Here is a 14512-nt window from a genome sequence, read left to right as displayed (position 1 = left end):
CTGATATAATGTAATGGGTACCCAAGCCTACTTTAATCACATATTCAGCTTGACCAAGATTACATAGATCACGTTTTCAGCTTGGCCATGTAATTTTCTGTTTAAGTCAGAAAGTCAATTCTCACGGTGGCATCAGAATCAGAACGAGTTCATTTCATCAGCAAGTGCTTGTCACTAGCTCCAAAATAGATTGGCAATTGGAAAAGTCATGCCAACGTGCGTGTGCGTCGGTCATATAGATAGGCGGACGGCTGCATGCCTTTAAGAGGCTGGTCAGTAAAGTTTGAGTAGCCAAGCTGGAAGTTCAGTTCAGTTGTGTTCTTGTCCATTACAACAGCCCAGCACGCTTCGTTGCTGTACCCTGCTCCTGTATTACTCTCTGTACGTTCTTAGTTTTCCATTCTTCAACTGTCTGGGCCATGGCACTCTTATACCGGTGGTATGTAATTTGTTGCACATAATTTCATAGGTGATGCAACTGGTTCGTCTTATCCCTACAGAGTTTATGGAGATGATGACGGGCTGAGGTGTTGCTGCTATTGCTGCTGCTTCTGCTGCTGCGGACCTGCTGAACAAACGAAGATCATGTCTGGTGACGTTGGCGGAGCAGGTACTCATTACTGCAAATCAGATCCTGCAAAAAGTGAAGCCGTCCTTTCGCGAATTGTCCTTCAGAACTTCTACAGATGCTCATGCTGTCGGGCCTGTACACTGTTCAACAAGGTCACGATGCACCTTGCTGTCTCATTTGAATAAACAAGCAGATATTAGGATGTTCAGCTTTTTTTAACTCGGCGTATCGACATTCCTATTACTACAATCGCCGGGAGCCTAAGGGCCTGCGGCCATGAACATCACGAGCGAGTCAATAATGCTGTGGCGAATGTCCCTAAACAAAAAGGGTCAAGCAGACATGAGCCTAATTAGCGTGACCCGGCAGGTCAGTCATAATAAACAAGAAAAAACAAACAGAAAATTATACCGGTTGACGTATTTTGCTCGCACGCCATGTATGGAATCGACGGGGTGGTATCTTTTGCCAGCATATCTGTGCCTGACTGCTGTCATCTTGGAGCGCAATAGCTTACAAGGGTATGAGATCATTTATTAATACAGCACGAGAGCAACCGTTGGCCAATCGGCACCGGATGACACTACATAGTTGCCTTGTTGGGCAGAATATCCCTACATTCCGACTGAAGACTATCTATATATCGTTAGTCAATGGAGCCGTCTTCGGGAGGTTTAGCCGTGTTCGACAGCAATCCAGCCTTGGCGTCCTCTGCGTCGGCCTGGGCTGCGGCTGCGTCCGGCGGCTGCGGGCTGCTGGGGCCAGCGGGCGGGCTGGAGGCCGACGCCCGCGGCCGACCCCCAGGGGACTGCGCTAGGGTCTCACCCGGCCCCACTCCGCCCGCCTCCCCGGTCGGGGCGCCGGACGACCTCGCCCGAGACGGCACGTACCGCTCCGGCTCGTCAGGGACTCGGTCCGCCTCCGGACCACGCAGCATGCTCTTCAGCTCCATCGACACGGCCTTGGCCACTGAGCCACCGTCACCGCGGCGGTCGGCCGACTCGGCCGACAGCTCCGGCGCCGGGGGCTTTCGGGGGCTGGCCTCGTCCTCATTTAACCAGGACGGCAATGCACGCTTTTCCGCCTGCTCCTCATCGACTTTACCTGGCGGCATAGATGGCGCCACCTGGTTCTGCCCGGCAGATCTACTTTCAGCTGACAACGTAGGTGGCGCCACCTGATTCTGTCCGGCAGGGACGACTTGACTTGACTTGGCCGGCTGTCCCCGACTTTTGGCCGGTCTGACCTGACTCTGCTCGGCAGATATGCCGTGGCTGGCTTCAGTAGGTCTGGCCTGGCCTTGCTCGGTAGGCATGCCCTGACTCGCTCCAGTAGGTCCGGCCTGGCCTTGCTCGGTAGGCATGCCCTGACTGGCTCCAGTAGGTCTGGCCTGGCCTTGCTCGGTAGGCATGCCCTGACTGGCTCCAGTAGGTCCGGCCTGGCCTTGCTCGGTACGCATGCCCTGACTGGCTCCAGTAGGTCCGGCCTGGCCTTGCTCGATAGACATGCCCTGACTCGCTCCAGTAGGTCCGGTCTGGCCTTGCTCGGTAGGCATGCCCTGACTGGCTCCAGTAGGTCTGGCCTGGCCTTGCTCGGTAGGCATGCCCTGACTGGCTCCAGTAGGTCCGGCCTGGCCTTGCTCGGTGGGCATGCCCTGACTGGCTCCAGTAGGTCCGGCCTGGCCTTGCTCGGTAGGGCATGCCCTGACTGGCTCCAGTAGGTCTGGCCTGGCCCTGCTCGGTAGGCACGCCTTGACCGACTCCAGTAGGTCTGGCTTGGCCCTGCTCGGTATGCACGTCTTGACCGGCCTCAGTAGGTCTGGCCTGACCCTGCTCTGCAGCCGTAGTAGGACTCTGCTCTTCATGTGTAACATCGTTTGAGCCACGTGACCCGTCTTCACTTGGCTTTGCCGGCGTGGCCAGATTTGACTCGTCAGGTATCTGACTTGGCTGGATAGTTGGACCCGTCACGATGCGTTCTAGACTGTGAGCAACAACGTCGACATCGTCAGTAGATGTAGTCGACCAAGATGATCCCCTCTTGGATGGGAGCTGCCGTCCGGACTGACTCGTGCGTTTTTTGTGCTTGTGCCTGTGCATTTTGGATTTTCGAGCGCTTTTGGGTGTCTTTCTTGGTATTTCAATTGTATGGGCTGGCGCGTCAGCTTCATGGTCAACAGTTGGCTCTGCAGACGTGCTGCCACCAGGTTCTGGCAAAGACACTGCGTCATGGTCGGCCAAAGGGTCATGTGGCGGCGACACACTAGTGGCACTTTCGGCTGACTTGTGCTCTGTCACAGCATCTGGCGAACTGACTGGTATGTTGGAAATGTCGGAAACACTTGACTGAACGCGTTCCCCGTCGGATGCTTCTCGCTTTGGCCCGGTGTCTTCCGCTGTTCCGTTCAAGTCTGAATGAATATCCGGAAATATTGACGAAATACGATGTTTTGCTGTTGGGGATTCAATGCGTATCTGTTCCTTGTCGAGAGTAACTGGAGGCATGGTGTTCTGAACTTCTTGTTCAAGCCCTCCTTCCATGCTGTTTAGTCCAGCCGGATCTCCTCCTGTTGTGCGTACACCAGCGTAATTTTCCCCGGTTTCGCTCGGTGTAGTCAGGCCGCTTTCGGTTCGGCTCGGTCCAGCCCCGGCCTCAACTTGACCACCCAGTTTCGCCAGGTCGCCTCCGGCTTCTCTGGGCTCGGCCTGACCTTGCCCCTGGTCCGTGTCACACTGCAGCTTGCTCGGCGGCATCGGCAGGGTCTGGGCGGTGTGCTTCTTCTTCATCAGCTGGGAGGCGCGACCGCGGAAGTTGCGCAGCACGCTGCGAGCGGACGACCGGCGTCGCTGCTCGGTCGACCCCGGCTCGGGTAGCAGCTCGTTCCAGGCCAGCACCAGATCGAATGGGCCGTCGGCCTCCGAGCCGGCCCGATGTCGGCCGTGGTCGAACGACTGCACCCTGATGTAGCGCGGCTTCATCTGCTCCGGCTGCAGAGAACGGAACACAGCTTAACACACTGCACCCTGATATAGCGCGGCTTCGTCTGCTCCGGCTGCAGAGAACGGAACACAGCTTAACACACTGCACCCTGATATAGCGCGGCTTCGTCTGCTCCGGCTGCAGAGAACGGAACACAGCTTAACACACTGCACCCTGATATAGCGCGGCTTCGTATGCTCCGGGTGCAGAGAACGGAACACAGCTCAACACACTGCACCCTGATGTAGGGCGGCGTCACCTGCTCTGGCTGCAGAGAACGGAACATAGCTCAACACACTGCAGCCTGATGTAGCGGGGCTTCGTCTGCTCCGGCTGCAGAGAACGGAACACAGCTTAACACACTGCACCCTGATATAGCGCGGCTTTCGTCTGCTCCGGCTGCCAGAGAACGGACACAGCTTAACACACTGCACCCTGATATAGCGCGGCTTCGTCTGCTCCGGCTGCAGAGAACGGAACACAGCTTAACACACTGCACCCTGATATAGCGCGGCTTCGTCTGCTCCGGCTGCAGAGAACGGAACACAGCTAAACACACTGCAGCCATCATGTCCGTGCGCATGCGGGACGACAGAACAGCATGGGTGCAGGAGGAGCCTCCCCCCTTCCGGGCCCACATATTTTGCTTCAGCGTTATAGATGTCTCCTTTGGTTTCCTAAAAAAGTGTGTTAAATGAGCTTTCTTCTCCCTCCCGTTATGAAAATCCTGACCGCTGTCCTACAGATCAGCGTGCGTTACTGAATTAATAGACACGTTACCGCAGCGTGGATGAGCTGCCAGACGCAAACAAAGCAGTATTTACAAAACCAGTGAAGCTAGGAATCAACTGTGCGACCACTGACAGGCAACTGAAACTAATTAAACTTGACCTGTGTAGAAACGAGGAACTATCGCGGTAAAACGCTGGCATCGCATGTTCCTACGACGTACTATGGATAACTTTGGAGTGGCACAACGTTAAACATTGGTCATTTTTATTTTACTGATAAAATCCTTGGCTAATTGAGCAATAGATCAGCAGCTGTGATACACTTAAAACGGAATAACCCTGCATTTTTTCGTGAAATATCTGGAAATACACCTGCCTAAAGCGCGCAATAGGTTTGGTAAAAATCCCGGTTACCTTAAGGATGTAAGGTTCTGGAGCCTCGATGACATGGACTGGCGCTGGTGCTGAGCCGTCCGGCTGCCGACAGACTGGTGGCTCTCTCGGAGGCCTGGGTTTACCGACCCATTGCCACCACGGCCCGCGATACACACCCGCCATCATTTGCAATTCGTTCACCATGTGAATGCACTGGAAGATCAACACCACTAGCACGAATGTTTCGAGCAAAAGAAGGATTCCGACAAAAATGGCGTGGTTTCTCGCCCAGAACTGCACCGCCAGAAGACAGCCTCTTGTGAAGATCGTTCTGCTGGCGATGTTGCGGTCTAGTTTTTGCATGTTGCGTCCACAGAGCGGGTTATCTACGCCAGTTCCGTTTCTGCAGCAGGACCAGGGGACGCCGCAGCGCTCCGCACTCGGGCTTTCCTCCGAGCAGTTAAAGTAGACACTCCTAGACCAGTCTTTGAAGCCATCTTCCCTGAGCCCGCAGCACTGAAACGTGTCTTGCAAATAGTCCATAGTCGTTTCGATGTCCGTATTGGCTCGGTAGCTGGTGATCACTTGGTCATTGATAGAATTCACGATAATAGACCTGGCAGTTCCAGCGAAGACAAACACAAACGCGACCGTGCATAGCTTGACTGTGAGGAATGCGATGAGCGATACGTAAAAAATGCGTATCAATATTACATTCTCACGCAACACTCCAATGATTCCAAAAAGCGTGAAAGTGAACGCTATGAGACCCATCAACAGCAGTATAGTAGAAAAACTTAAAACGCGAATTGAAAAAGTATCAGGCGATGCTTCCTCATTCAATTTTCGCGTATTGATGACATATGCACCGATGCATATCATAATCACGCTTGTGCACCAGAATATGCTGATAACGACAATGAGAACATACTTGTTAATCTTGTTGACCCTGTCAACGTGATGAGCACGCGTTGGAAACGGCTCCCATGAACATTTTTTTCGTACGTCGTCAAGAAACTTCGCAAAACCAGTTTTTGGCGCTGTTTTTGCTTTCTTTTTGACATTGCGCTTCTTGCCTTTTTGTTTTCCTGCAGACTTGCCAGATTTTCTCTCACTCTTTGGCTCAGTATTCCTGGGCGTGTCATGCTCTTCGCTTATCTTTGTAGGCATGTCGCTCAGGGCGGATCATAATGGCTGCATAGCGTCAGTAGATCCGCTGCAGTCGAGGAACACGCCACAGTGTCTTGTTTGTTGACTCACATTACTGTCAGGCTGAGCTGCCATTACTTTCGAAGGATGTGTCACATATATAACTCTACAGTAACTGCGCTCCAGCAACAGAGAACACACAGTAACGTGCACTGGAATATTAAAGAGTACTACATGTTGCATTATCAGGTTATCCAACACACACCGCCGCGCACAGAGGCATTACAGATTGGATTGCACGGCATGGGCCAGTCAGACTAGTTGAATTTTAAGTGAAAGTGCTATTGACATAACCACATCCTCCTGCTTAAAGATACCAGGTTTGCGATGCATGATTTGTTCAGCAGAGGAGCCTGCTGGGCTCAGAATGCAGAGGCTTGCAAATGTACGATGTCCTTCCCCAATCCACTCGCTATCCATGGTGTGCAGGTGTAACCATGCCCAGCCATATACAGGCAGTTGTACCCATTCGTTACGCACCCGTTGACATTTTTTAGCACTTAGGTTCATAATTTTATCAGAGCTTCAGGGCAGGTTTCACACAGTTTTCCACTGTGATACTCAAAAGCAGTGCGAACAAAGTCGATTGTGTCAGGAGGCATAATCAGTAACACTGGATAATATTTCGAAGCGTTTATCAGATATTATGAGCCGTTTAATTTCACCGTTTAGAACCTTATAGAGCACTCAGACCAGAAGAGGGCGCTTGAATGCGGGTTGCCACGAACTTGACAGGGTCCCTGGTATGTCCTGCAACCGCTCAGGCCTTTCTCTCTGCGTCAGGCGTAGTCGTCGGTCTTGGAAATGCGGCTCTAAAAGCTGATGACTAGGCACTGTGCATTGAATAGGACGAGCCTTCAATACGTTCGGGCCGACAGTGCCCACTCTCGGATTACTGTTGCGTGGACCGTGCGCACGTGCCCCTGGACATTCCCGCCCGGGTACGCAGGACACATGCGAGGTGCACACATGGACTGCTGTTGCACATTGCCGGTTTGCGAGATAGGTTTCTTGCGTGTATGATCAGACGCCCTCCGACACAAGTGCGCACTCTCTCAGACACAAGCGGGGACTACCGCCGCAGCCCCCTGCGCAGGACTGACTCGTAGCTCGTTAGGCCGAGGCGCCATGATGAACTGGTCCAGACCTGGTGGCTGCTGTAGACCTGGTGGCTGCTGCACCGACAGTCCAACCGACAGACCAATATTGTTCGGAGATTCCGGAGACCCTCAGAGGCTGGGGCTGCTCAGTCTGTTTCACGGATATTGCAGTGCAATGATACGACTGAAGCAATAAGTAATGTAATATAACGCCATTAGATGAAGAAAATCGCGGCATTAATATGTGTATCGCGATGTGCCACCTCGAACCAATGATTAAATACGTTCCCACTTCAGAACAGTATCCTTTGTTGCAGTTGGTAAAGCAACAACAGTGTTGAAGCCGAACAGTTGCCAGGTAACCCAGGTGTTCGAGAATGGCGGGAGCAAGGATGAACAAATTCAATGGCGAGGGCAGACAGGGTATTGGAGAAAAATGAACTATTCTTTATATTATCACACATTGGCGTAAGCACAGGATATTGGAGAGAAAAAATTAAGACTAGTTTTAAGAGTTAAAGCAAAAAATGTGTCTTCGAACAAGAGTCAAGTCATTTACTTCGCGGACAGGACACAATCGCCTTTCGCTTCAACTTCTCAGACGATCTGGTCTTGCGATAATAAACCTTCCGAAACATTCTTTATATGTCAGAAGGCTCAATAAAAAACCTCGCACGTTAGTTTGTACTTTAGCGTAGTCCTGCGTATTGTCCAAATAAGATGCTTAGTGCCAGGCCCCCTTCCACTCTCTCGGAGCCGCATCTTCAAACCAGACAAACAACCCATATGCTATCTATTCGCTCAGATAGTGGACGCCTTGTCTTCCGATTCAATTAGGCGGACGCCTTGTCTTCAGATTCAATCATTCTGAATGGCGACAGCTCATTCAACGTGGCGCAAAGTTAAGCGATCCCGGCAGGAAAAACGTCTCGCAGCCAAGGCGCAGCACAGCCTGGGTTTGAAATGTTTCACGAGTCGTTCAGATCATGCCGGTCCTCTCAGATCATACCGGTTCCCGTGCGAGGCGCCTTCAGACGCCTGAAACAGTTGGGAAGAAGAGTTCTCAATTTTTTATTAATCACACTAATTTCGTACAGCGTAGGTCACTCGGTCAATATTCACCGTAATAGCCCTGCCCGCCGAAGCCATCTTGGCCAGTGAATCTGCCCCCGGAGGAGCTGAATCGACCACCGGAGCTACCGGAGCTACCGCCGGAGCTGCCGCCGGAACCAGTGCTAAATGATCCAGACGAGCTGAATCTGGTACCAAACCCACCCTGGTGAAACCCTGATCCGCCAGATCCGGACCCGGCATCCCCCGATCCAGAGCCACCAGATCCGGCCCCAGCATCCCCAGAGCCACCAATTCCAGAGCCGTCCGATACAGATCCAAATCTGAACAAAGAAGATGTGAACGTAGAGGTAGCCACTGGGTCGGACGAACCGCCGGAACCGCCGGAAGAACTACTGGAAGAACTACCGGAAGAACTACCGGAAGAACTACCGGAGGAAAAACTACCGGAAGAACTACCGGAAGAACTACCGGAAGAACTACCAAAACGGACTGTGCTGTCACCAGACTGACCGACGGTGAAGAGGTCGCACACAGTCACAGTTTGCGTCTGGGTGAAGGTCGGCAGCGTGCTGAACACATCTCTCGTGATGGTGGTGCGCAGTGTGCGGTACTCGGTGTTGACCACCGATGTGCCATCGAACACGACGCTCGTCGTCACGGCCGTGCGCGTGCGCGTCACCGTGCGCAGCTCGGTCCGTACGAAAGTGCTGGACGTGACGAACGTCTTGAAGGTGGTCATGACTGCCGTCACCGTCGTCTGCACCGGCACAGTGACGGTCACCGTCACGTAGTTGTTTACTGTATCCGTGAAGGAGACGTGATCGGTCACAGTCCGCAGCCGGGTCTCGACCAGGAAGTTGGTCGCCACCTGGAAGAAATGGATTCGGGCGATGATGGGGCATGAACAGCAACCAGGAAAACTATACTACGAAGCACATACGGGGTCGACGTGCTATCGCTAGTTCCAAGTAACCAAAGCGAGCAGATAACCCTACAATGAAAAAATATTAACCGATTATCAGGTGTAGAAATATTTCCAAGCACCGCTTTCATAAAGCTGTGCAGCATGATCGCAGCGTTCCTGTCTGCCAGAGATAGGAGCGGACAAATTTCCAAGCACCGCTTTCATAAAGCTGTGCAGCATGATCGCAGCGTTCTTGTCTGCCAGAGATAGGAGCGGACAATTGTCCGCCAGCGGGAGGGACGAAGAAAAGGGAGAAAAAGGCTACGAGAACGATGCAGACGATGCAAAGCGCTTACCCTGTAGGCGGTGTTTGTGATGATCCTCTGGGCGGTGCCGATGTTCCCGGGGTTGACCTGGGTCACGTAGTGGGTGATCGTGAAGGGCGTGGGCCGAAGCACGGTGGCAGTCACGTACTTCGTCTGGACAGTCGCGTCCACAGCGTGGAGCTGGTTGGTGGACGTGGTGTACGCGAACCTGGTGCTGGTAACTATGCGCGTCGAGGTGGGGCACGAGAAGGACGCGTCGAGAGCGGGGCCGGAGAACCGCCCAGAGACGGAGCCGGCGCCGGAACCTCCAGAGGAGCCGGCGCCGCCGGAAGCGCCGGAGCCTCCGGAAGCGCCGGAACCTCCGGATGGTCTGAAGACTGCGAACCCGCCCGTGGTAGTTTCAGTGACAACGCTGTCGCCGCCTGATCCTCCGGTGGCCCCAGATCCAGAAGCGCCAGAGCCGCCGCCAGAGGCGCCAGAGCTGCCGCCAGAGGCGCCACCGCTGCCGAACCGGACAAATGTCCCGGCAGAATCTGCGAAACATGCGGCCACCATCACAAACACAAACATCGCAGTGCTCGCCCGGAAATCCAGTGAGCTCGGCTGGCAATGTTTCCTCTCAAGTTTGTATACAAACGTATATACACCGTGTACTCACCTGCCGAAAACTGCTACGTCTCATTGCACATAGGATGTATTGGCATGCCTTATGCCTTTTACGATATATCCGATAGACCGCTGGTTTTTAAGCCTTCATTTTAGCCGCGCCCGTGAAAAGCTCCGTGCCTCGTTGTACCTCCCGAATCATGAATTGCGACAGGATATCGAGTATAACAGTTGTATCTCCTCGTCTGTTGGACGGATGAGCAAAATTTTGCTCTTGCTAGGATCGCCGAGTCAGTCAACTCTACAATGCCCATGTCACACATATCAACTAATACTCCATGCGTCTAAACGCATCTGTCACAGCTCCAGCGTCAGCGAGCCGCGCAGTAACGACACCAATCGAAATACGCTAGCCTTTGAAGTCTTGTGCACGCCAGGGACTGCAAAGGCAGCCGGACCAGTCACCGGACTGCCGCGGGCGACGCGCCGACAAGCCAGGCACCAGACCGCCGGGTACCAGACTGCCGCGCACAAGCTCCGCCGACACCGCCCAGCAGCGGCCGACAGGCCAGGCACCGGACCGCCGGGTACCAGACCGCCGGGTACCAGCCCCCGCGCAAAACTCCGTAGACACCGCCGCGCGGCGGCCGACAGGCCAGGAACCAGACCGCAGCGCACGAGTTCCGCGGACACCGCCACGCAGCGGGACCGACCACCAGACCGCCGCGCGCGAGCTCCGCGGACACCGCCCCGCGACGCCCAACAGGCCAGGTACCAGACCGCCGCGCCACGAGCTCAGCGGCCACCGTACCACCAATTTGCGAGCGTACCATCACTCGGCCACCAGTTTGTATGAGAAGCCAGAGCGATCCAAGTCTTACGCCAGCAGCCCGAGCGGTCCACATCTACGGGAGACTAACCTGGCCGTCCGCTGAACTGGTTCAGATTGGCTTGCCGGTGGGCCTGGTAGCTCTCGTAGTAGCCTTGCTCCTGGCCATGGGCACAGAGCGCCAAACTGACCACTAACAGCCACAGCATCCTGAAACGGCAGGCAGGGCCGGCTCAGGCCGGCGGCAGCAAATGAAAAGGTCGCTTTCAAAACTCTGGGTTTCCAGACATTTCTCCACGCAAAATGTCGGAGCTCAGACATACGACTAGCTACCTAACCAATGTGGTCGCGCATATGCACGCGACAGCGTGTTCACGGCACTGCCAAAAAATAGCACAAGACATTGTGCGACGAAACTCGTGCTACTGCAACAATACAAGGGAACTCAGGAAGAGACCAGCACTGTATAGCTAGGAGCTAACCTGAACAGCAAACACAGGCCACCGCATTTAACACAACATGCCACAGAAACGGGATAAACCAGTCATAGCGTCCAAACCACAGACCACACTACCCCCAAACAGCTCCGCTCACCTGATTCGATAACGCGCGCTACCTGTCCGGCCGCCCTTCCACGACTGCCGCTCCTCAGCTGAGCCAGGTCAGAGGTCAACACTGAGTCACGTGGGGCGCCAACCCGTGCCCTCAGGCTATGGGTGGTGATCCGAGCGGCGGCGCCATCAGAGGGCCGCGGCGCAACGCACACAGGCAATGAACACACCATGACATAGAAGCGTATAACCACCCCGGCGTCTGCGCAGAGACTGTTCAGTTCTCGATAGCACTGTTCGCTCGTATAGGAATATAATCTTCACGCGGGTTTGCCACATTCCCCCGCCCTCCCTGGAGTTATATTATAGCAACATTTCCAACTGCTAGAGCTAGTGTTCTAAGAATTGCTCCATTCTTTAAAAAACAATTTTTTCGAACAGTCGAAAAGCTGAGTAAGTTTTGAAAATAGTGTATGGTGATAGATATTCACATTTACTCTATTTCCTTTTGAGACAATACGACAAGATAAGGCCTGATAATTTTAACGCCTAGCATAAATAACAAATAAGAACGCTAGTGTCGTGTCAGTGTCGTTGGTTATGACAAAATAATATTTTTTCGTACACGTTTAGTATTTATAGACACTTCAAGGCTGTTAATTAGTTTCGTTCATGGCGAGCCATGCCCCCGGATGGCAGTTCCCCCACCCTCATAGGTGGGAGGGGGGAGGACTCGGTAGCCCGCATTAACCACAAATGAAAATCCCTGATTTGGCAGCAAGCAAGATGTCACCATTGGTATGACATGGTGCTTAAAAGCACTGTATCCACCGCGCAAGTTTGATGGGAGTCGGGGGGATTGAAGCTGGAGACGGCTGCCCTCTTATATGTGATCTGCCATGTGAATAAAAGTATTCGCTAAGCTGCAAAGTTTGCAGTTTAGAATCTTCCATCGATTTTTCCTTACGTAAGAATATCTTTCCTCAAGGCAGGCCAAAGACAAACCGCTCTGTGAAGAACGTATTCTGGTTGACGAGTGGCTACACTATTTTTTAAGTGCAAAAATTTTGGACCGCCGATAAAACTGTTGGATCCTCAAGAGAGATAATCGATTCTCCTTTAGGCGAGTAATCGTACGCAAGGAAGCTGATCTGCTGGTCGGTTTCCCCAGGGGAAGGCAATGAGTAGACGCATTTTGATGGGGAAGCAGCTTAGCATGATGCAGAAATTCAATGAAGGTATCATCACTTATGACCTATATCATGAATTTCTTCGCCGGCAATTTGACATGGAAAAGGAAGGTGCTCTTTAGAATAACCGAATGAATCATTTCAAGGCTAAGTCGCTGTCACTGATTTCAAATGGTGTCTGTTTTGATATGTAAATTTAAGTTATTATATGGAATGTCACGTTTTATAGCGTGATACCTGGCTGTCATGCATATAACTGATGACATTTCACCAAAAAAATCGTAAAACCAGCACAACACACAACTTAAAAACGAAAAAACCTTTTATTGTCACCTTTTTACCGCGATATTGAAATGTTATGTATATATGTTTCATGTCATGCATGCCACCTTATGTCCGTCGCGTCTCGTCTACCCCGCCGTGGTCGCCACCCGGCCGCCGGCTCTGCAGCGGCAGATCGCGGCCCGCGGGGCCGGCTGTATGGCCGGCCGGGTCACGCGGGTTCACGCGGTCGGCAAGAGGTGGCGGCCCGGCACCGCTGCGCAGGGGTTTCAGCGATGTACCGCGAGGCAGCGCTAGCGGCGGGGAGATGCTGCAGCTCATCGACCGGTCCTTAGGCCTAGGAGATGTCATGTACGTTGTGCGTACTGCACAAGAGAGTAAAAAGCGAATGGTTAAACGTGAGCAACAGCCCCGTCAGCATGAAACCGCCTGCAGGTGACGAACAATACCTGGAAGCAAATATGCGCAGCACAAGGTAAAGAAGGAAAAATGTACGAGAATTGTCTCTGCTGAGTAGTTTGTCGCCGACTACACATGTGATTGCTGTGTTGGTGTGAATTCCAAGCCGAGTGTAAGCGTTAGGATGTCGACATTAATAGGAAAATATCATCTTTAAAAGTGGTTTAGTTTGAAGAGCGTCAGGAAGAGTACAATTTGGTCTGCCAATTGAATTGTTCAGGTCCCGAAACTGACACTGCACGGCGTAAATGCGTCGCATTATACTTTATAGGAGCGACTGAATCCATTCCCTTTATGCAGTGTGTCGTTTGGGTCCACTAAACAAGCCACATTCCAAAACCTGCTCTGCCCCGCTTTTCACCCCACGAGTGTGGCCATTGAAAGCTTTTCGACTCATTCACGCCAAAAGAAAGCTCGCGCTCCAGCGGCCCGGCTGAATCACCAACGTTAACGGCCGTGCTGTGGATTCCGGGGTTTGGTAGTCAGTAGGTCAGATCGACCCATGATGTAGTTCGGGACTCATTGCATTCGCTGAGATCTCGTCCAGAGTCAAACGTCCGATGTGGTACGGAAAGAAACGAGATGCGCGACAAACGGTAGGAACGTGATGCTGCGGACGAAAAGTTATCGTTAAGTTTATCGGGAATGCATGGACGTGAGTCAAGAAGAATCTCTTGAGGGCTGATATTATGGTACTTACCGCGGAAATTCTCCTCCTACTTCTTGCTAGCCTTATTCTAACTGCTAGGCTACATTCTGTATGGTTACGTGTCATATATGAATAGCGTGCTGGAAGGCGGGAAAAGGCGGACCTTGCTTACCTGTGGGAGGATACATGTGATCCTTATTTGACCTCCCGTTATAAAAAACATTGGCCATATTTGTTACTCTCTCCGAACTTCATTACCTTTGCAGAGATGACGCATTTGCAGGGCGCGTGAGCTGGTTATTAACCAATGTGGGTTAAATTCATGCAGCGCGGCAGGAGGTGGCTGGCTCCTTTTCAACTAACATTCCCAGCCGCTGATAGTGTGTCTAACAGCCGCACACAGCCGCCAGCACTGTCCGTCCCTGCTCCAGATCTGCGATGCGTCATCATGCGTGTCCACCATCGACGTGGCCGACGCTTCCGACCCCCAGGCGCAGCGGCCGGTCGCTCAGCTGCCGTCCCGCCTACGTCACGACGGCAGCTGGGCGCCCGGCGCGCCGGCCCTGTTTTTCTTGGAGCGGCCGCGCCCGCGGCACCACACATTCTCGGACCGCCGTCGCCGCCGTCGTCGCTGCCAAAGTCGACGTCGACGCCGGGTCCCCGCGTAAAAATACACG

The 14512-nt window shown here is 53.0% G+C and overlaps 3 protein-coding genes across 4 annotated transcripts in view; 1 reads left to right on the top strand and 2 right to left on the bottom strand.

Moving 5' to 3' along the window:
* Positions 1-770, top strand: part of LOC119103288 (troponin C) — a 30120-nt gene extending 29350 nt beyond the window's left edge. For both annotated transcript variants that reach the window (XM_037226753.1, XM_037226752.1), the window contains exon 6: positions 501-770. In XM_037226753.1, the coding sequence (XP_037082648.1) occupies positions 501-526 (26 nt within the window). In that variant the 3' untranslated portion in view covers positions 527-770. The remainder of the gene's footprint in view (positions 1-500) is intronic.
* Positions 537-5404, bottom strand: LOC119102471 (collagen alpha-1(I) chain). Its single transcript, XM_037225844.1, has 3 exons — positions 4696-5404; positions 1397-3558; positions 537-565 (listed from the first exon to the last, which is right to left on the bottom strand). Exons 2-3 carry the CDS (start codon positions 2442-2444, stop codon positions 537-539), a joined length of 1077 nt encoding a protein of 358 aa, XP_037081739.1. The 5' UTR covers positions 2445-3558; positions 4696-5404.
* A 2615-nt stretch (positions 5405-8019) lies between these two features.
* LOC119102470 (keratin, type I cytoskeletal 9) lies at positions 8020-14023 on the bottom strand. The gene is made up of 5 exons (XM_037225843.1): positions 14008-14023; positions 11299-11356; positions 10796-10914; positions 9300-9802; positions 8020-8907 (listed from the first exon to the last, which is right to left on the bottom strand). Exons 1-5 carry the CDS (start codon positions 14021-14023, stop codon positions 8077-8079), a joined length of 1527 nt encoding a protein of 508 aa, XP_037081738.1. The 3' UTR covers positions 8020-8076.
* Between the last annotated feature and the right edge of the window lie 489 nt (positions 14024-14512).

The sequence above is a fragment of the Pollicipes pollicipes genome, unplaced genomic scaffold (genome assembly GCF_011947565.3).
Source record: "Pollicipes pollicipes isolate AB1234 unplaced genomic scaffold, Ppol_2.1 Scaffold_5724;HRSCAF=6776_pilon_pilon_pilon, whole genome shotgun sequence".
Classification (NCBI taxonomy): domain Eukaryota; kingdom Metazoa; phylum Arthropoda; class Thecostraca; order Pollicipedomorpha; family Pollicipedidae; genus Pollicipes; species Pollicipes pollicipes.
The sequence above is the reverse complement of the archived record's forward strand: the minus strand, read 5'-3'. Positions and strand labels throughout refer to the sequence as shown.